This window comes from Rhincodon typus, chromosome 12 (assembly GCF_021869965.1).
Source record: "Rhincodon typus isolate 14 chromosome 12, sRhiTyp1.1, whole genome shotgun sequence".
Taxonomy (NCBI): Eukaryota; Metazoa; Chordata; class Chondrichthyes; order Orectolobiformes; family Rhincodontidae; genus Rhincodon; species Rhincodon typus.
In genome coordinates this window covers 65,891,685-65,912,414 of record NC_063343.1, presented here as the reverse complement: position 1 = coordinate 65,912,414, position 20,730 = coordinate 65,891,685, and the positions used below count along the sequence as shown (strand labels likewise).

Below are 20,730 nucleotides of genomic sequence, written 5' to 3'. Positions count from 1 at the left end.
GCGGCAGTGGTGGGGTGGGGGGGCGGGGGGCGGCACCGGTGGGGGTGGGGGGGGTTGCGGGGTGGTGTGGTGGGGCGGGGAGGGGGCGGAAACGGTCTCTGAGACTTGGGCAGTGTATGCTACTCCATAAACCTTGTACCCGAGGGAAAAACACTCCACTTCCACTGCTGAGTGTTAACGCAATGTGGGAGACTGAATTACCAGTGATAATGCCAACACAGTCAGCAAAGAGAATGGGAGCTGTCTCCCACTACTACCACCACCAACACGCACCCCACCTCCGTTGGGAAGGACTGTCGTCTCCCAGTGATCATCCATTGCTCACCTCCCCCTTCCACTGACAAGCAAAATACCACTGACCCACCACAGTCCATCTGCTTCACGGGAGGCTTAGAGAAAATGCACAGAGCGAAGACCCTGACTCCATGATTGGCAAACGGGAACATCTGGACCAGGGGCACGGAACTGATTGGATAACTCACAGCTGATCGATATTGTGGCAAAGACAGTGGGATCTATTAGTAACTGATCATTGGAAGGAATAACATGGTGAATAAAATGACGATTGCCCTTGTACTGAGTGGCTTACTGTGGCCATTTCAGAGGGCCTTTGAACAGATACCACATTGCTGTGGGTCTGGAGTCACATGTTGGCCAGATCGGGGGACAGGTGGCAGATTCCCTTCCCTGAAGGGACTTGCGTGAACCAGATGGGTTTTTTTTTTAACGGGTGTCGTTGTTGTTGGTTGATGGGGGTTTTTGTTATTTTTGTTTCTGTTTGTTGCAGTTGTGTTGGCATCCAACCAAAGAGAGCACATTGGCATTCGGAACTGATGATGGCAAAGTTGGCATTTATGAAATTTATTCCAACAAGTAAGTAAAGAACGAATGTGCGTTTGTGTAGAACCTTTTTACTGGGTATCCCAAAGTGCCAAACAGGAATGTCAACTGTGAGGTGTTCACACACTTGCCTCCTGATTCAGGAGACATCTTTAAAAACAAAAAATTCAATCAGGGATGTGAGTGTCACTGGTTAAGCCATTATTTATTGTCCATCCCAAATTGCCAGAGGGCATTTGAACAGATACCACATTGCTGTGGGTCTGGAGTCACATGTAGGCCAGACCGGGTAAGGATGGCAGATTTCCTTCCCTAAGGTCATTAGCGAATCAGATGGATTTTTCCTGACAATTGGCAATGGTTTCGTAGTCATCATTAAACTTTTAATTCCATATTATTGAATTCAAATTCCACCGCCTGCCAAGACTGGATTAGAACATGACCAGGATCAGTATTCTAGCAATAATACCACTTGCAGCAAAAACAGAAATTGCTGGAAAATCTCAGCAGGTCAGGCAGTATCTGTGGAGATAAATCTGAGTTAACTTCCTCAAAACTAATAATACCACTAGGTTTGGAGGTGTCATCACTTCTACTGCATGTCAAACCATGGTCCTTGTCTTCCCTGTCTTTACAGTGTTCATGGCCACTCATTTTGTGTAACGCAGGGAGATAATCCCTGATGTCCTGATCCAAATTTATCCTTTGATCCACGTCAGTTTTAAAAAGTATTGCCTGGTTGTCGTCAAATTGCTGTTTATGGGAGCTTGCTGTGCACGGTTTGGCTGTGATGTTTCCTACGTCACAGCAGTGACAGCCTGGAGCTCTGAAAGGCATTTTATAAAATGCACGCCTTATGCTTTATTTTAATTAAATGTTTTTGTAGTAAGAAACACAGGAGCTGATTTGTGCACAGCAAGATCCCGTAAGCAGTAACGTAGTAACAACCATTAAAGCTTGCGCTTTAGCTGTTGTTTGAAGTATTGACCCCTGATCAGGACTACCTTGCTCCCCTTCAGTACAGTGGCCACCTTACTTAACCTAAGACCCATGAGTTAATATCGTTCAGAAGATAGAAGCTCCATCAGTATGGCTCTTGAACAGGACTCGAACTACGGTCTCCAGACCTTGAGGCCAGTCTGTTACCCTCTGAGCCACAGCTGAGGCTTTGAATTCAGTTGACTCAATTGAACGATATAGTGTCTGCTAGGTGGGGACAGGATGCTAAGTAAATGCATAGCCATGGTGTGGGACTGACCTGTGTTCTGTCCCAGGATATCTTGCAGTTACAGCTGCTGCTCATAGAATCCCAACAGTATGGAAGCAAGCCATTCGGCTCATTGGGTCCACACTGACCCTCTGAAGGGCATTCTCCACTGCCCCTGGGACCCCCAGACCCTCCGAACCTTATCCCTGTAAACCTGCAAACCTGCATTTCCCATGGCCAATCCACCTAGCCTGCACATCTTTGGACTTTGGGAGGAAACCCACGCAGACACCGGGGGGGAATATGCAAACTCCACACAGTCAGTGACCCAAGGGTGGAATTGAACTCCGAATCCCTGGCTGTGTGAGGCAGCAGTGCTAACCACTGAGCCATGATACTGCTCTCTGCTTGTCTTTGTTTCCTTGGGTAAGGGCAGGGCAGCGTGGCTTTCCAAAGGACAGAAGCTTTTACCCTATCAATATTCAGCTGCTTCATCTGAACATGAGAAATAAGAGTGAAATGAGGCCATTCAGCCCCTCAGATCTTCTCTGCCATTCAACCAGATCATGGCTGGACTTCAGTCACAACTTCCACGTTCCTTTTCAATCCCCTTTGGAGGCCTCAGTTCAAACAATCATAGACTTGAGTGCCCTTCCTAACTAAGCATTGACAGCATTCGGGGCCAGAGAATTCCCAACCTCTGAACATAGAAGTTTCTCCTTCTCCAGGTCTGAAATAGCTGCCCCTTTATCCAGAGACTGATCCCTAGTTCCTGGTTGACTGTGCAGTGAGGGAGTTGACTGTCACCATCTACCCTGTCTAAGAATTTCATTCATTTCAGTGAGATCACCTGTCCTTGTAAACTCTAGAAAGCATCAGCCCGTTCGCTATGATTCCTGCTTGAAGGACAGACCTCTCATCTTTGGATACAACACGAGGTCATCTTATTGAGGTATATAACATACTGAGGGGGAATCTGAAAGACTGGATGCTGGAACTTATAGTTCTAAAGTAGAGTCACAATGGACTTGAAGTGTTAACTCTTTCTCTCTCTCTCTGCACAAATACTGCCAGTCATAGAGTCATACAGCATGGAAACAGACCCTTTTACCTTAACGGGCTGTTTTACCTTAAAAACTACGTTCCCCAATAGTTGACATTTCTACTTTGGATTGCTTGCAGGCCCCCTCAGATTTCCAGCTCCTATCACAGGAAAACAGTTTACACCCTGGCTTGGGGCCCACCACTGCCCCCCTTGGCAACCGGTGAGTCTTGCTTTATCTTGGGATGTAGCGCACCGTGATTAAACCTCCCGTGATGGGTGACACTGACCGGCTGTCTCTCCGTAACAGGTGGGGATGGGGATGGGCCGGCTGTGACCCTGTACAGCTGTGCGGGCGAGGGTATCATCCTGCAACACAACCCCTGGAAACTGACGACAGACGCCCAGGACGTCAACCGGTTAATCCGGGAGACCAATGGAATCAAGGTGGGTCTTTACGGCTGTCCCTTCGATCCTGGGAAAGGTGCAAGCCTCTTCTGGTTTTAGTCTTTGCATTTTCATTCAGATTGAATAATCTTGTCCAAGGCTGCAATCTTGAGAAAGGCATTACAGAAAATATAAAGCCTTGTGTTTCCATCACATCTTGCACATGAAAAGTCATAAGTGCAAATGTCCTCAAATAATGGAATCATAGAATCCCTACAATGTGGAAGCAGGTCATTTGGCCCATCGAGTCCACACCTACCCTCCAAAGAATATGCCATCCAGATGCCTTCCCCAACTCTATCCCTGTGTTTCCCATGGCCGATCCACCTAGTAGCCTACACATCCCTGGGCACTACGGGGCAATTTAGCATGGCCAACCCACCCAAACCTGCACATCTTTGGACTGTGGGAGGAAGCTGGAGCAGCTGGAGGAAACCCATGCAGCAGACGTGCGTGTGTGCAGCAAGTTCCCCCCACCCCCCCCTCCCCCACCCAATAACAATGTCTTAATGACCAGATTTCTTTTCGGTCATCAGGACCATTCTCAAGAATACCAATATAAAGGGGAGCAATTTTTTTGTACTTTGAGAAGAGAGTGCTGATTGGCTGGCAAGTGAATACTGTAAGGTGGCAGTGTTACTGTGCAGAGTGTACTAGTTAGATTATGACTGACTGACAGTTAACTGCTAAGCATGACAAGTTGACATGGAGTGATCAAGGTGTTGCCCTGAGGAATTAACCAGTGAATGACTACTGCCCATTTTATTAAATTGATACAGATGCAACGTGTTTATGTTTTTCTTTCAGCCTGGCCCATTCCTCAGGGCAATGAGGAATGGCTGTGATAAGAGTGCTTTACCCACTCAGTCCCACTGACCTTACAGGCTCAGTAATTCCACCAGAAAAAAGAGCAGATTCTTTTGACTACTGTGTGTAGTTTCAATCACCTTATTGAAGGAAGGATATAAATACAATGGAGGCATTTCTGAGGAGATTCTGGCTTATTTGAGGGATTGGAAGATGCTATCAAAACATTGTGTTTGTTTTCATAGGAGCTTAGAAAAGTGAGAAGTGATTTGGTCAAAGTATATAATATTCTGAATTATTTTGACAAGGTGAATGTGTGGAAATGAAACTTCCTCTTGTTGGTGAGCCCAGAACCACTGGGCTCTGTTTTTAACTGAGGAGTCCCCTTTCTGGACAGAGGTGTGAATTTTTTTTTGAGGATTTTGTGACTTTGGAATTCTCTGTCGCAGAAGAGGACAAGGGAGTCTGAGGTTAGCTGGGGATGTGAATTCAAAGCAGATTGGTCACAAATTTCTTGAATGGCAGAGCAGACTCAAGTGGCTAAATTTGCCAAATGTTCCTAAATCTTTCTCATGTAAATAAGGTTGTTGGATACATCTGATCTGTGAGCTGAATGATGGGAGGCAGAGAGGGGAATGATTGAGACATTTCTGAAAGGGGAAAGGGCCTGCTGTGAATTTTTAATTCAATTTTATTTATGTGTATTTATTGCCACTGCCTTGTTGCAATTAAGAAGGTGGGGGTGAGCTGCCTTCTTGAACTGCTGCAGTCCCTGTGCTGTAGATTGACCCACAATGCACTTAGGGAGGGAATTCCAGGATTTTGACCCAGCAACCGTGAAGGAACGGTGATATATTTCCAAGTCAGGATGGTGAGTGACTTGGAGGGGAACTTGCAGGCGGTGTTCCCATATATCTGCTGCCCTTGTCCTTCTAGATGGAAGTGGTCGTGGGTTTGGATGGTGCTGCCTGAGGATCTTTGGTGAATTTCTGCAGTGCGTCTTGTAGATAGTACACACTGCTGCTACTTAGCGTCGGTGGTGGAGGGAGTGGATGCTTGTGGACGTGGTGCTAATTAAGCGGGCTGCTTTGTCCTGGATGGTGTGAAGCAGTGTTGTTGGGGCTGCACTCATCCAGACAAGTGGGGAGTATCGATGTACATTGATTGGTCGATGCACTTTATTGATACATTCTCTTTTTATTTTCTCCCTGTCCCTCATTAGCATAAACTTCCAGGTCGCAGTGAACTGAACTGGAAACCTGATGGTAAAATCCTGGCTATTGGGAACGACGATGGGTGAGACTTTATCACATGACATTTTGCAATATGGCTGTATTAACTACTTAAAAATCAAATCAGTGATGCTCTTGTTGCCTAGATACAGATGGCAGTACAGAGGGATCCACCTTCTTGAACCACTGTAGCCCTTGTGAGGGGAGTGGGGGTTGAGTATTGGTACACCCGCCCTCATATTAGGGAGGGAGTTCCAGGAATTTCACCTGTAATTGCAGGATGGGAAGGATAAGGGATAGGGCTTACAGTCCTCTTGTGGCACAGTGGTAGTGTCCCTACCCCTGAGCCTGGGATTGCCCCTGGTTCCCAATCCCAGCTGTCCGACAATAACATCTCTGAACAAATGGATTAGAAAATATGTTGATATTATTGTACTCCATGTGTAACCTTGAAAATTCTGTTCAAATGTGTATGGACCTGGAAGTTTGAACAGCGTTCAAAATTAAGTTTGAAAAAGAGTTTATCAATGAAGTGAAAAGGCTGGTGTCAGCTGATTGTGACCACCAGAATGTTGGATTATGTGTGTGCAGCTGATTCACTAATCAACATGTTTATTACTATGAGGGCACCTGATGTTCGTGGTAATTCACAGTCTCACATGCTCCCAAACACATGCAGTTGTACTCTAACTCACGTTTAACCTGTGTACACTGTCTTGGATTTTTAAAAAATGGCTGCAGCGTTTGCACACACTGTAACCTTTGGGTTAAAGTTTTTAATTCAGTCTCGGTGTGTTAGCTGACACCGGCAATGGTGTTTTCAGTGACTGCAAGTACCTACTTCATTTAGTTCACTGAATAGGAGGCAATGGCCTAGTGGTATTTATCACTGGACTGTTAGTCCAGAGACCCGGACAACATTCTGGGGACCTGGGTTCGAATCCTGCCACGGCAGATGATGGAATTTGAATCCAATAAAATATCTGGAATTAAGACTCTGATGATCACAAATCCATTGTCGAGGAAAAACCCATCTGGTTCAATCATGTCCTTTAGGGAAGGAAACTGCCATCCTTACCTGGTCTGGCCTACATGTGACTCCAGACCCACAGCAATGTGGTTCACTCTGAACTGTGGGCAATTAGAGACTGTCTAGGCAGCATTTATTGCCAGCGACACCCTCATCTTATTAATGAATAAAGGGAACAGTGATGTGATTGTTCTTGACTTATTTATGACTTCAGTTGATATTTGGCTGCTGTTTGCTGACCAAGCAAACTGCTCAGTTGGCTCTGAGCAATAAGTGCCAGCCTTGCCAGTGATGCCAACATCCCGAGAGTGACTACAGCTTTTTAAAAAATTTCTCGCCGAGTTGAGAGTTGCCCTTTTGTCGATTGTTGTGAATGGTGAGCAGCTCTCTCTCAAAAGAACTATTTATTGGCCATTCATTACTGAGCTTTGGAAGGTGGTATTTAGGGGAGAAGTATCAAGGGGAACCTAATTCCCAATCCTGCATCTATGGGACAACAGAACCGCTCAGTGGGAAAGGAGACCATTTGGCCCATTTTGCTTCTACCAGCTCTTTTTCAAAGGCTGGAGAGTTTGTGGAGAGAGATTGGACAGGTAGGGGTTGTTTTCCTTGGAGCAGAGAAGACTGAGGGGGACATGATTGAGATGGGGAAAATTCAGGCATGTAGACAGGAAGGAACTTGTTCCTTTGTTGGAGCAATCAGTGTCCCCTGGTCATAGATTGAAGGTAAAGGACAGGCAATGTAGAGGAGATGTTAGGAAAATTTTTTTTCATTCAAAGGATGGTGGGAATCTGGAACTCTGAGGGTGGGAGAGGCAGAAACCCTCATAATATTTAGGAATTATTTAGGTGCACAAGGCTATGGACCGAGTGCTGGGAAAGGGGGTTCAAGCAGTTAGGTGGTTGTTTTTGACCAGGACAGACTTCATGGACTGAAGAATCTTTTTTTATGTGCTGTAGACCTTTTATGATTCTAATTTGTCCCATGGCCTCTTAACTCTGTCCCTGTAGCTTGATGAAAGTTTCCGTGTAATAGGGAGGGTGGGGAAAACGTTCGTATTCAATCATTTATGTAATTGCTGTTCCTATTTTCCATCTGATGGACCCCCCCACAGTTGGGGCGTGTTGCGTGAATGCTGCATTGCTATTGTGTTTGATGTTTCTCGCTCTCTCTGCCTCCCTGCTCTCTCTAGGTCGATTGAGATCTTCCAGGCTCCTCGCTTGAAGCTGTTGTGCACAATTCAGACGCACCACAAACTGGTGAACGCGATCCGCTGGCATCACCCACACGGCGCACAGCCCGAGCTGAGCTCCCTCATCGCATCTGGCTCCAACAATGCCATTGTCTACGTTCACAACTTGAAAACCGTCCTGGGTAACCTCTGCGCTAACTCTCCCATGTTAACACCCTCTTCACGCACCGTATACCCTGCCCAACCCACCAAACATCATAGAAACTAGGAGCAGGAGTAGGCCACTCGGCCCTTTGAGCCTGCTGCAGTTTATCATCCAGCTCGGTCCCCTGACCGGACCCTGCGGGAATTGGTTGCGCTGCATCTGTTCTCTGTGAGTGTATATGCCATCTGTTTGGAGCAGTTCAGCCAGACCCTGCCCCTATCCACAGCCCCGTTCGCTCCTGACACTCTGCAGGATCCAGGCTGACACCACCTGTGATAGCAGAAGGGACGAGCTTGAGGGGGACTGAATAGTTTTGTGGCGGAAATAGGCAAGGAGTCCTCCTGGCATAGACAGCCAGATTGGACGACGCGGCTCTGCCCGCTTGCGGTTCACCTTTTCTGCAGCCCCCTGCAATCCCATTGAGCTGATGGGAGGCTTGAACCGGGCTCAATCCATTGTGTACGGCAAGCTACTCAGGTTAGTGTGATCGTGTGAGAGGTGACAGGCCGTTAACATGTGCTGCCCCTCCCTTTCCCTCTGTCCTGCTCACGATGGTGCAGTGATTTATTAGTAACTGCTGCGTCAGTGACTTCCACAGTCAGTCAGTCTGTGTGTGGTGTAACCAGTTTCTCCGTGAATGTGAGTGCCTCCTTCCTTTACCTCAGTGCATCTTTGTGAGGCAGCGAGGCAAGTGGAATAGAAATAAAGATGATCTCCCTTCTGTTTGCCTCAGAGAGCCCTCCGGACACTGCGATAACAGTGACTGAACCGTACAGGACGTTACCAGGGCATACTGCAAAGATCACGAGCCTGGCCTGGAGCCCACACCACGATGCAATGCTGGTCTCTGCCTGCTATGATGGCACTGCGCAGGTGGGTGTTTGAATCCATAGGGTCTTAAATTATAACGTGAGACTTTGAGATCTCGAGTGTTCTCCCCATCCCTCCCATACCTGCAGAAATGGGAGTTAACCACGACATCTCTGAACTCTATTCACTCACGGGACGTAGGTGTTACTGGCTGGGCTCAGCATTTCTTGCCCGTCCCTAGTTGCCTCTTAAGAAAGTGGTGCTGAGCTGCCTTCTTGAACCACTGCAGTCCGTGTGCTGTAGGTTGACCCACGGTACCTTTGGGAGGGAATTCCAGGATTTTGACCCAGCGACAGTGAATGAACGGCGATATATTTCCAAGTCAGGACGGTGAGTGACTTGCAGGTGGTGTTACATAGAACACAGAACAGTACAGGCCCTTCTGCCCACAATGTTGTGTCGACCTATTATCCTACTAAGGTCAATCTGCCCTGCATACCCTACATTTTACTATCATCCATGTGCCTATCCAAGAGTCACTTAAATGTCCCTAAAGTATCTGACTCCACTACCACTGCTGGCAGCACATTCCACACGCCCACCACTCTCTGTGTGAAGAACCTACCTCTGACATCTCCCCGATACCTTCCTCCCATCACCTTAAAATTATGCCCCCTCGTAATAGTCATTTCCGCCCTGGGAAAAAGTCTCTGGCTATCCACTCTATCTGTGCCTCTCATCATCTTGTAAACCTCAATCAAGTCACTTCTCATCCTTCTTCGCTCCAATGTAAAAAGCCCTAGCTTTCTCAGTTTTCCTCATGAGACCTGCCTTCCAATCTAGGCAGCAAGTTCCCTTGTATCTGCTGCCTTTGTCCTTGTAGATGATAGTGTTGTGGTGCATTTCTGCAGTGCATCCTGTTGATGGTACACACTGCTGCTACTGAGCATCGGTGGTGGAGGGAGTGGATGGCATCAAACAGGCTGCGTTGTCTTGGATGGTGTCAAGCTTCTTGAGTGTTGTTGGGGCTGCACTCATCCAGGCAAGTGGGGAGTATTCCATCACACTCCTGACTTGTGCCTTGTAGATGGTGGACAGGCTTTGAGGAGTCAGGAGGTGAGTTACTTGCCGCAGGATTCCCAACCTCCGACCTGCTGTTGTCACATAAACGCAGTAGTTACAAGTCCAGTTGAGTTTGTGGTCAATGGTAACCCTAGAATGTTGATAGTGGGGATTCAGTAATGGTAATGCAATTGAATGTCAAGAGACAATAGTTACGTTGTTTTTTACTGGAGATGATCATTGCCTGGCACTTGTGTGGCATGAATGTTACTTGAGGATGTCAAGAACTTTGACAAGGTACTGTGGGGATTTGCCAGGGTGGATCCAGGGGAGAGGAAATCTCCTCATTATGTTGAGAGATTGGCAAAGCTGAGTTTGTTTTCTCTGTAAAGTAGTGAGGGTTAAAACGAGATTTAATGACAAGATCTGCCAAGTTTTGAACAAGGAAATAAAAAATTGTTTTAAAAACCGAAAGAACTGCGGACGCTATAAATCAGGAACAAAAACAAAATTGCTGGAAAAGCTCAGCAGGTCTGGAAGCAGAGTTAATGTTTCGGGTCCGGTGACCCTTCCTCAGTTCTGAGGAAAGAAATTGTTTTATATTGGTTGAAGAGTCCGTTCCCAGAAAGCGAGAAATTTGTGGTGGTTGACTAGAGAGAGATGGGAATAATCTTTGTGCAGTGAGTTCTGATCTAGAATTACCTCAAAAGATGGTGTAAGCAGATTCATAATTACCCTTCAAAAGGGAATGAGATCATCCTTGGAAGGGCTATGGTGGGGGGAAGAACAGAATGGGTTAGAAACATTGCAACATGAGAATGAGATGACTGTTCATAGCCTTGGTTAACAAAAAATCTATCAATATTGGTTTTAAAATTAACAATTCAACCAGCATCGATTGCTGTTTGCTACAGATAGCTCCAAACCTCTACCAACCTTTCTGTACAGGCATTGTTTCCTGATTTAGCCTCTTAAGAAGTTAGAGTCGGACTTTACCATTTCTCCCTACTCTCCAACTGGCAGGAATAACATCTCTCTATCTAGCTATTAATGACGCATAATATCTTGAAAGATTCAATCAAGCCACTGTTTAACCTTCTAAATTGTAGGGAATGCAATCCTTTGTTTAACCTTTCCTTATAATTTAACTTTTGGTGTCTAGGCTTATTCTGGTGAATGTACACTGCACGCCCTGCAATGCCCATATAACCTTCCCCAGTGGTGGTTCCCGGAAATGTTGTCAATGCACCAAGTGTGGCCTCACCAGGGTTCAATGTAACTGCAACATGATCTATTGTTTTCTAGTCCTTGCAGAGAGAGTACTTCTGGAGATCTGACATAGGGACGATGGGCTAAATGGTTGCCTCCGTGGCTTTGTTATTCTTTGTGATGCTGCTCTTATGGGTGTTGAGTTATAGAAGCATAGGAGCGGGCCATTCAGCTGCTTGAGCCAGTTCCGGCATTCGATGAGATCGTGGCAGAACTGTGGCCTAACTTCATATGCCCCTCTTTGGCCCATATCTCATGATATTTTACTTAACAAAAATTAATCTACATCTAATGTGTGACCCAGCATCATAGCTGCTAGTTGGGTGCTCAAAGGCAGTGACTCATCAATGGCTAATGAACTTCCCTGGTCCTGAGGGTTGAAATTTGGCAGGGTTGAGCATTGCAATGCTTTTACTATTCTTCCCCTTTATATATCGGGGGTAAGGGGTGCAGGAAGGTGCTGTTGACATGGCCTCGGAGATTTGCTACATTCTCGTCTAGACAAAAGTCCATGTGTGTTGCATACCAACGAGGTAGTGCACTCTGAAACAGGCCCCACTTTACAGCAATTCCTGGAAAAGGAAAATATATAAACTGTTACAGATTAAATTTAAGTAAACCAGCCACCCTGTGCCTCTTGTAAACAAGCATTTGGAAAAAGGAAGATCAGAAGTAACTTTCTGATCAGCAAGAACTAACTCCACAGATCTTGTGAACAAAGGGGACTGAACTGTTTTTCCAGTTTCCTCTCTATTTATTCCCCCCCCCCCCCCCACAACCTTTCTATGTCTATCTGTGTGGGGGATTTTAGGGAATTAGTTTTCATTTGCAATGTGTTATAACCTGTAGCTAGTGCCTGTCCTTAATAAATAGTGATTCTTGTTCAGTACAGAAACCTGGTCCATCAACCTAAGCTCTGGAATTTTGGGGAACATTGAGCATTTATTATAAAATCTTTAACTTTGGTGATGACTCCAGAAATAGCGGGCCTCGATTTCTAGCCTGTTACCTCAGTGAGATGTGACACCTGTAGCACAGTGCATTTTCTCATTGTGGCATGTGATTCTTTTGCCAGACACCGAAATCCTCCAACCTCTGGTTTTTGACTCTTCCTCCAAGGGGAGCTGAATGCTTCAATCAAACAGCCCCACTTCCTCCGATTGGTCCACAAAACTGCAGCACAGGGTGACTCAGTGTTAGGGACCAAGGTTCGATTTCACCCTTGGGTTTGCACATTCTCCCTGTGCCTGCATGGTTTTGTTCCGGTTTCCTTCCACAGTCCAAAGATGTGCAGCTTAGGCTGGATTGGCCATGCTAAATTGCACTGTAGTGTCCAGGGAGGTGCAGGCTAGGTGGATTAGCCATGGGATATGTGGGGTTACAGGGGTAAGGTAGGGAGGTGTGTCTGTGTGGGATGCTCCTCAGAGCGTTGGTATGGACTCAGTGGGCCGAATGGCCTGCTTCCACACTGCAGGGATTCTGTGAACTCCAATTCCTCGTTCATGCAACTGATTCCATAAATCTTTTCTGCACTCAAAACCTTTTCTCACCTTTCCAGCCCAGAGCTGGATCAATGTGGTCTGCATTGTAAATACAGTGAGGAGTATTTGTGGATTGTGGGAGAAGCAGGCCCAGTCGGAAGGCCGTCCAGTTTAGGGGGAGGGAGCATGCTTTCTTCTCTCTTACAAGTTCCGCCTTTTTGGAAAGATGTAGGATGCATCCTTTGTTGCAGGTCTGGGACGTCCTGAAGGAGGAGCCACTGAGCAACTATCGGGGACACATTGGGAGATTGCTGGGGGTCCAGTGGTCTCCCGTCGATCCTGACTGTGTATGGACGGGAGGTGATGACTTCACTGCACGGCAATGGGAGGTTTCAAAGCAACAGCACACCCAACCACCCAGAGGTACTGGCTGCTGTGTCTTATATAATGCCCTGTTCTGTGATCTTTGTGCCTTTTTGTTCCAGCCTTCGCTGTTGTGCATATTGCTTTCCTGTAAGACGTCCCAGTCCCTGGACACCCCTGAGAACTCTGAGATGTTGTCACTGTTATGTAAGAGGAATGGCGACCAATTTGTGCACAGCTAGATCTCGCAGCAAGACCTGTTTTTTTTTGAGAGATTACATTTTGGCACAGGGAATAATCCATAGAACATATAGAACATAGAACAGTACAGCACAGTACAGGCCCTTCGGCCCACGATGTTGTGCCGAACTTTTACCCTAATCCTAAGGTCTATCTAACCTCCACCCCTACCTTATACTATCATCCATATGCCTATCTAATAGCCGCTTAAATGCCAAACTTCCAAATACTGCTGTAAATTTCGCCCATAGTCAGACAGGAGCTTGGTTAAATATAGAAAGGTTGAATGTGGTCACTCCTGTCCCCATGCCAATTTGGAAATTGTTGCTGGGTCAAAACCCCGGGACTCCCTCCGTAAGAGTATTAGGGGTCAACATTGAACTGTAGCGGCTCAAGAAAGCGGCTCATCACCACCTTCTCAAGGGGCAATTCGGGATGAGCAATAAACTCCGGTCCAGCTGGTGTTGCCCAGGTCCCAAGTGAGTGAATAACAAACAAACAATTCAGAGGGATGTCCTCTGGGGCAGTTCAGCAGGAGGTGTCAGAATCTCCCAGTTAGACTGAGGCAGTGATATCCAGAGCTACCTTCCCACAATAGGATTAGTGAAAACCTGGAAGTATTTTCTCCCGATATCCTCTCTGTGCTCCCCCCAACTCTGAAACATCAGTGGAGGGATGATTGGAACTTTAAGGACTGAGATCAGTCTTTCTTTTGCATTGGTTCATGATACCGGATCCCTCATAGCAAAACTGAGAAATGGAGTTTAGATACACCTCAACCATAACTTCATTGAACAGTAGGATGTCTCTGAAGGGTTGAATTGCCTCCTGCTCTTCCTGTGCATTGCTCTAAGATTTTCGATGTGACAAACCTGGCTGCTGTGTTCCCATTTTGGCTGATTTTTTTAGGCTTTTGCTCCAGAGGGTCAGCACCGAAGAATGTTTTAAATGTTCTCTTTGTTAAACAAAAAAAAACCAGGAAAGAAGTCCATCGAGTTGGAGAAGAAAAGACCCAACTGCTCGAAAACCAAATCCAAAAAGGCCAGGAAGCGAACCGAGAAAGGGAGCGTTGGGCAGGAAGGAGAAGAGAGCCAGGAGAACACGACCCAGAATGTGGTGGGCAGCAGAAATGGCAGTGCTGACCGGGCCGAGGAGGAGGAGGAAGACTGTCGGGACGAAACCGAGATGGCAAAGCTGTCCAATGGAACCCCTCGAATTGCGGGTAGGCAGCTGTCCCTGCGCTTCTCGCCTGGTCACTGTGTCAGCTATGGTTGAGGGGAGCTTAGAGGCTCTGATTTCACATCACATCTCAGGCCCCCCGCCCAAACCTACCGATGGCATTTGGTGTACAGTGTTGGTATGGTGGTCATATCACTGGAGAGGGGCAGCCTGATGCTGTGGGAACACAGGTTCAGATCTCACCATGGAATTTAAATTCACTTGATCAAATCTGGTTGAAAGCCAGTCTGATAGAAACGTAGAAAATGGGAGCGGGTGTAGGCCTTTCGGCCCACTCTGACCATCAACATGATCACGGCAGAACTTGTTTAAATTGCCTTGAATTCTCTTTACATCTTCCTCATTACATTCACTCCCACCGAGTTTTGTGTCTGCTGTGAACTTGGAAATATTACTCTTAATTCCCTCATCCAAATTATTGATTATATATTGTGAATAACTTGAACCCTAGCGCTGATCCCTATGGTATCCCACTTGTCACTGCGTTCCAGTATAAACATGACCCGTTTATTCCTGCCTGCTAACACATTCTCCGTCTGTGCCGGTTCATTACCCCCAATCCTGTGTGCTTTGATTTGGATCAATAACCTCTTATCGTTGGTGGCATGGTTGCTCAGTGGTTAGCACTGCTGCCTCACAGCGCCAGGGACCCAGGTTCGATTCCAGCTTCGGGCGACTGTCTGTGTGGAGTTTGCACATTCTCCCCGTGTCTGCGTGGGTTTTCTCTGGGTGCTCCGGTTTCCTCCCACAGTCCAAAGATGTGCAGGTTAGGGTGGATTGGCCATGCTAAATTGCACACAGTATCCAGGGCTGTGTAGATTAGGTGGGTTATCGGGGTATGGGTCTGGGTGGGATGCTCTGAGGGTCAGTGTGGCCTTGTTGGACTGAAAGGCCTGTTTCCACACTGTAGGGTTTCTATGATTCTTATTAAAGATCCAAATACACTGCCTCCACCGGTTTCCCCTTATCCATTATACCTTTTATGTCCTCAAAACAAAAACTCCAGTTGCTTTGTCAAACACCATTTCTCTCTCATCAACTCATGTTGACTTTGTTTAATCCTGTTGATATTTTCAAACTGTCCTGTTGTCAAATCTTTTATGGACTTCAGTATTTTTTTCCTACTATTGATGTTAGGCTGACAGATTTGTAATTCCTGGTCTTCTCTTCCCTCTTTTCTTAACAGTGGGGTTACATTCTGCCAGGACTGTACCAAAATCTACAGAATTTAGGAAGATAACAACCAACACATCTGCTATTTCCATGGTTACCTTCTTTTAGTACGCGTGGTTGTAGATTAACAGACCCTGGGATTTATCTGCTTTCACACCCATTAATTTTTCCAGCACTTTTTCCTCCTATTACTAATTCCTTTCGGTTCCTCCTTCCCACAAGAGTTAACCCTAATCCTATCTCTAGCACTCAGAGCTGTACTCCTGAGAATTTTTTTTTTGTTTCTTGTTGTTCTTGTTTTTGTCCTTGTCCTTGTTCTTGTTAATATAATCAGTTATTTAATTGTGTCATATCTTGTTGTCTGTTATCAATTCTCCCATTTTTTTAGACTCTGGGAAGCCTACATCTGTCTCTGCTTATCTTTTTCTTTCTACTTGCTGAAGAAGACGTTGAATCCACTTTTATGTTTCTTGCATTTTTACTGTCGTACTATTATTTTTCATCCTTCTTAATGGCCCTCTTGGTCTTCCATTGCTGGAATCAAAACTGCTCCCAGTCCTCAGGCTTTATTGAGGGAAATTTGTATGTCTCCTGTTGTGGTCGGTAATGGTGAAGCTTATGATTGTCATAAAACCACATGTAGATCATTGGTATGTTTGCCTGGCCAGGCCTGGTAGGACCTACGTATGGCTCCAGATCCACAGTAATGTGCTTGACTCATAACTGTCCTCAGAAATAGTGTGGTAAGCCAACAAGTTGATGATAATTGCTGTTTTGTGCGCTCACTCGCGTGCTTTCTTTGTTGCTCACTCGCTCTCTCATCTCTTCATTTTTCCACCCCACCCCACCACCCACCCAACTCTTCCTAACAGTTTCACTGGACGAGCCCAGAGCACAGGAGAATACGGATTCTGTTCTTCCCAACAGCCTACACACCGTGGTGAGCCGAACTCCCCAGATGAAGCCAGACCGGCTGAAAGACGAGAGGAGGAGGGAGCGAGCAGGTAAAGCTTTGTTTGACTCAGATTGTACTGTGAAAGGTTACTGGCCTGCTCACCCACAGCAGGATGCTCAGGATACGATGGACCAGTGCAGAGCGGTGCTTCCTCAGCTGCCCTACACTCCTTTTACCCCAGCCCCAGTCTCCATCACGTTTCACCCCTTCTCTGCACCGGTGTGACGTCAATTCCATCCAATTTGAAACACGTGCCACTCAGTCAAAAGGAACAAGCTGGATGTTTCAGAGTCCACGATCTTTCAGCCTTGTATGGCAAAAATAAAGTACTTGAATCTACATAGCACCACTCACATCCTTAGTGGTGCTGAAAAGAGATGATCAACCCTCAAAAGAGCAGATTACTGATTTTCTTTTTTAGAAAAGCACAGTAACTTAGTTACAGCAGGAAACCAGGCCATTCGGCCTCGCTATTCCATGCTCTGCCTATCTACCTCCCATCGACACAACTGACTATTCCTTTCTCTGTCAGATGTTTACTTGTACTGTTCACCTCAACCATTCCTGTGGTAGCGAGTTCCTCATTCCCACTCCCCTTACACCCTCCCCCACTTCCCTCATCTCCCCTAATCTCCCCTACTTTTCCCTCCCTACCCCTCTTTCCCCTTCTTTCCCACCCCCATTCCCCGCCTCCCCGCCCTGTTTCCCACCCTCTCCAAGACTTTTCTCCTGAATTCTGGTTAAGCAGCTTCTTGATGTCAGCCTTTTTGGGGAAAAAAAAGTGTCATAAATTTTAAAGGCTGCTGTTAGGGTCCATTAGCACCCCACCACCCCCACTGCAACTACCTTTGAATGCAGCAGATGTTTCACACACTCTGCAGCAACCTAGCCCTGGCTTTTTGATCCATGACAGTCAAGACACTGCAACACCTCCTTGGAACCTGTTGCTTTGTTTTGTTTTCATTTGAGCTGGCCGAGGTCGGGAAATGGGAGAGTGCTGGAATAGCCTGGGCTTGGGGCAGTAAAGGCACAGGTGAGGGTTTCTGCAGCGGATGAGCTGAGGCAGGGCCGGAGATGGTCAGTCTTGACAAACAGAAACTGAATCGCGTTTATGTGGCACCGCTGATGGGGAGACAGACCAGGACTGCTGATCATACGTGCGTTTGAGGTTGGTGTTTGTGTTGTAGAGGTGACTGTGAAGAAGAAGAAGGGGCGATCCGTTCTCCCGCTCAGTACGATCAATGATCACCAATCAAAGGAGCAGCTCCTCTCGGACTGCGTGAACCTTGCTAACATCCTCTACTCGAAAGGTGAGTTGTGCACAGCAAGTGTCTGCGAAAGTCTGTGCAACTTTTACACTCTAGCTTACGGGTAGTTCTCCTATAGCACGGTAGTTGTCATCTTGTGTGCTACAGAAAATGCATTAAAGGGAAATTGCTACAGGCAATCACTATACTGTACAGTAGAAAGTTCACATTATCCAAACAGTGTCCACTATTCATCAGGAACTAAATCAAAAGTGGCTGGAAAAGCTCAGCTGGCCTGGCAGCATCTGTGAAAGGAAAAAAGAATTGACATTTCGGGTCCAATGACCCAGTTCTGAGGAAGGGTCACTGGACCTGAAATGTTAACTCTTGTTTTTACAGATGCTGCCAGACCTGCTGAGCTTTTCTAGCAACTTTGTTTTTGTTCCCGATTTACAGCATCCGCAGTTCTTTCTGTTTTTATCTACTATTCATCAATCGCGTTACAGTCAATTAATGTTAACAAAACACACGTTATAGCAGAAGTACCTGTCTTCCTCTTGGTTCTCTGCTGGTGTGTGGGCATCTCTGGGGTGGGGTAACAGTCCCTGATTGTCCTAGAACTGAATGGGTTGCTAAACTGTATCAGGGGTCAGTTTACAGTCAGCCGTAATTGTGTGGGTCCTGAGTCACATCGCAGAATCTGTAGAGTACAGACAGAGGGCATTTCGCTCATCCAGTCTACGTCAACCTTCCAAAGAGCATCCCACCCAGATCCATCCTCGCGTCCTATCCCTGTAACCCTGCATTTCCCACAGCCGACTCACTAGCCTGCACTGTGGGAGGAAACCGCAGAACCCGGAGGAAACCCTTGCGGACATGGGGAGAATGTCAGTGTGGAGTTTGCACAGTCCTTGAGGCTGAAATCAAGCCTGGATCCCTGGTGCTGTGAGGCAGCAGTGCTAATCACTGTACCATTTGTGCCACCCCTTGTATTTCTCAGAAATGAACCATTACAGATTTATCAATTGAATTCAACTTCCGAATTGCTGTGCTGGGATTTGAACCCATGGCCTCAAGGCATTACCCTGGGCCTCTGAATTGCTAGGCCAGTGGCAGTGCCAGGACACCACTCCTTGGCTATTTTTTACATTTATCGATGGGATGTGGGTGTCGCTGTCTCACCCAGCATTTCTTCTGAGGGTAGTGAATGTGTGAAATTCTTTCCATCAGAGGGGTGTCAAAGTTGGTTCATTCGGTATATTCAAGGCTGAGATAGATTTTTTTTTAAACAGTAAGGGAATCTGGGGTTATGGGAAAAAGACAGGACAGTGGAGTTGAGGATGATTGATCAACTGTGATCTTATTGAATAAGAGAGCAAAATCGATGGGCTGAATGGCCTACTTCCACTCTTGTGTCTACTGGCAGATTTCCTTCCCTGAAGGGCATTAGTGAACCAAATGGTTCATCAGCCCACAGCGGTCAGTGCTGCTGCCGGAAGGTGGCCTCGTTAATAATGGTGTTTTTTTTTGTTGATGTAGAGTCTGAGAGCCAGAGTCGGCCAGGATCGGGAGATGAAATCCAGCTGGGTCTCTTTGTGGACAGGGCAGCTGTATACAGGATGTTTGAGGAGGAAGGTATGTCTGCGATGCCTCCAGCAGGCCTCCTGCACAGCTACAAACCAATCTGTCCTGATTGATAAGAAGCTGATGCAGGAAATTGTAAGGCTGGTCACTCAACATTTCAGGGAGAATGGGATCACCTTTTGTGTGGGATTCGTAGGGAAAGGGCTGACAAAGGAAGCTCAGCTACTCCAAGTGCATTTGTTCATGGGATGTGGGCATTGATTCCCCATTCCCCGTTGCCTTGGAGAAGGTGGTGGTGGTGAATTGTGACAGTCCATGTATATTACTATTTGTCTCTGCCTGCCCTTCCCTCTTCTCCCCATCCCTTTATCCTTGGAAACCATTGGCTAACTCTGAGCTCTGGCTGCTCACTAGTGCCGTGAGTAGCAATGGCCGTTTACTGGAACTGCAGCTGGAGTGTGAGAACACTTTGATTTGGCCCCGTAGCTGGGTCTACTCAGGCAGGGTTGTGAGGATAGGTGGCACCATTGGCAGGTGGGTGGGTGGGTGGCACCTTTCCCTCTGTTGGGAAGGTGGAGGACGGAGCCTGGTCCCTCCCTCCCAAAAACTTTCCCTCTTGGCTCAGCAGCATCTCTGTTTTGCAGCCAAAGCTTTTACAGTGCAATCCCTTCTCTGACCCTGGGGAAGGAGTGAACAAGAGATTATATTGTAAAGATTTTTTTTAAACTATTTTCTCCGCAGATGTTGTTTAAAATGCTAGTGTTTGCTTCATGTTGATTAACAGGGCAGAATCATCTAGAAGCTGGGCACTCCGAGATCTGTTACCAGCTGATGTTGTGGAAAGGCGATGTTAGAGGAGCTTTGGAGATGGCCACTGAGAGGGGAGAGCTGAACGACGCTTTAGTTGCTATGGCGCCCATGGGTATGTTGTATTTTCTTGTCCATTTTTCTGTAAGGGGCCTTTTTGAGACTGTTATCTTTGACATACGTTCCCTTCAGCATTTGATGTAATTATACAGGGCTTTGGTGAGACCACATCTGGAAAAATGTGTGCAGTTTTGGTCTCCTTATCTGAGGAAGGATGTCCCTGTTACAGAGGAAGTGCAGTGAAGGTTTACCAGACTGATTCCTGGGAGTGACATACGAAGAGGCTGGATCAGTTAGGATTATATTCGCCAAGGAGGATCTCATAGAAATTTGTAAAATTCTTCCAGGCTAGACAGGGTAGACGTAGGAAGGATTTTCCTGATGATGGGAGTTTGGTTAGTCCAGGTACATTTGTGAAGAGAAAAGCAAAGTCCACT

General features: G+C 46.6%; 1 protein-coding gene across 1 annotated transcript in view; it reads left to right on the top strand.

Moving 5' to 3' along the window:
* Positions 1-20,730, top strand: part of gemin5 (gem (nuclear organelle) associated protein 5) — a 48,887-nt gene that overhangs the window by 13,847 nt on the left and 14,310 nt on the right. The window contains exons 6-17 of the mRNA XM_048603542.1: positions 788-873; positions 3,230-3,312; positions 3,400-3,536; positions 5,566-5,639; positions 7,799-7,980; positions 8,737-8,876; positions 12,877-13,048; positions 14,208-14,450; positions 16,513-16,644; positions 17,783-17,905; positions 19,382-19,477; positions 20,211-20,348. Of these exons, the coding sequence (XP_048459499.1) occupies positions 788-873; positions 3,230-3,312; positions 3,400-3,536; positions 5,566-5,639; positions 7,799-7,980; positions 8,737-8,876; positions 12,877-13,048; positions 14,208-14,450; positions 16,513-16,644; positions 17,783-17,905; positions 19,382-19,477; positions 20,211-20,348 (1,606 nt within the window). The remainder of the gene's footprint in view (positions 1-787; positions 874-3,229; positions 3,313-3,399; positions 3,537-5,565; positions 5,640-7,798; positions 7,981-8,736; positions 8,877-12,876; positions 13,049-14,207; positions 14,451-16,512; positions 16,645-17,782; positions 17,906-19,381; positions 19,478-20,210; positions 20,349-20,730) is intronic.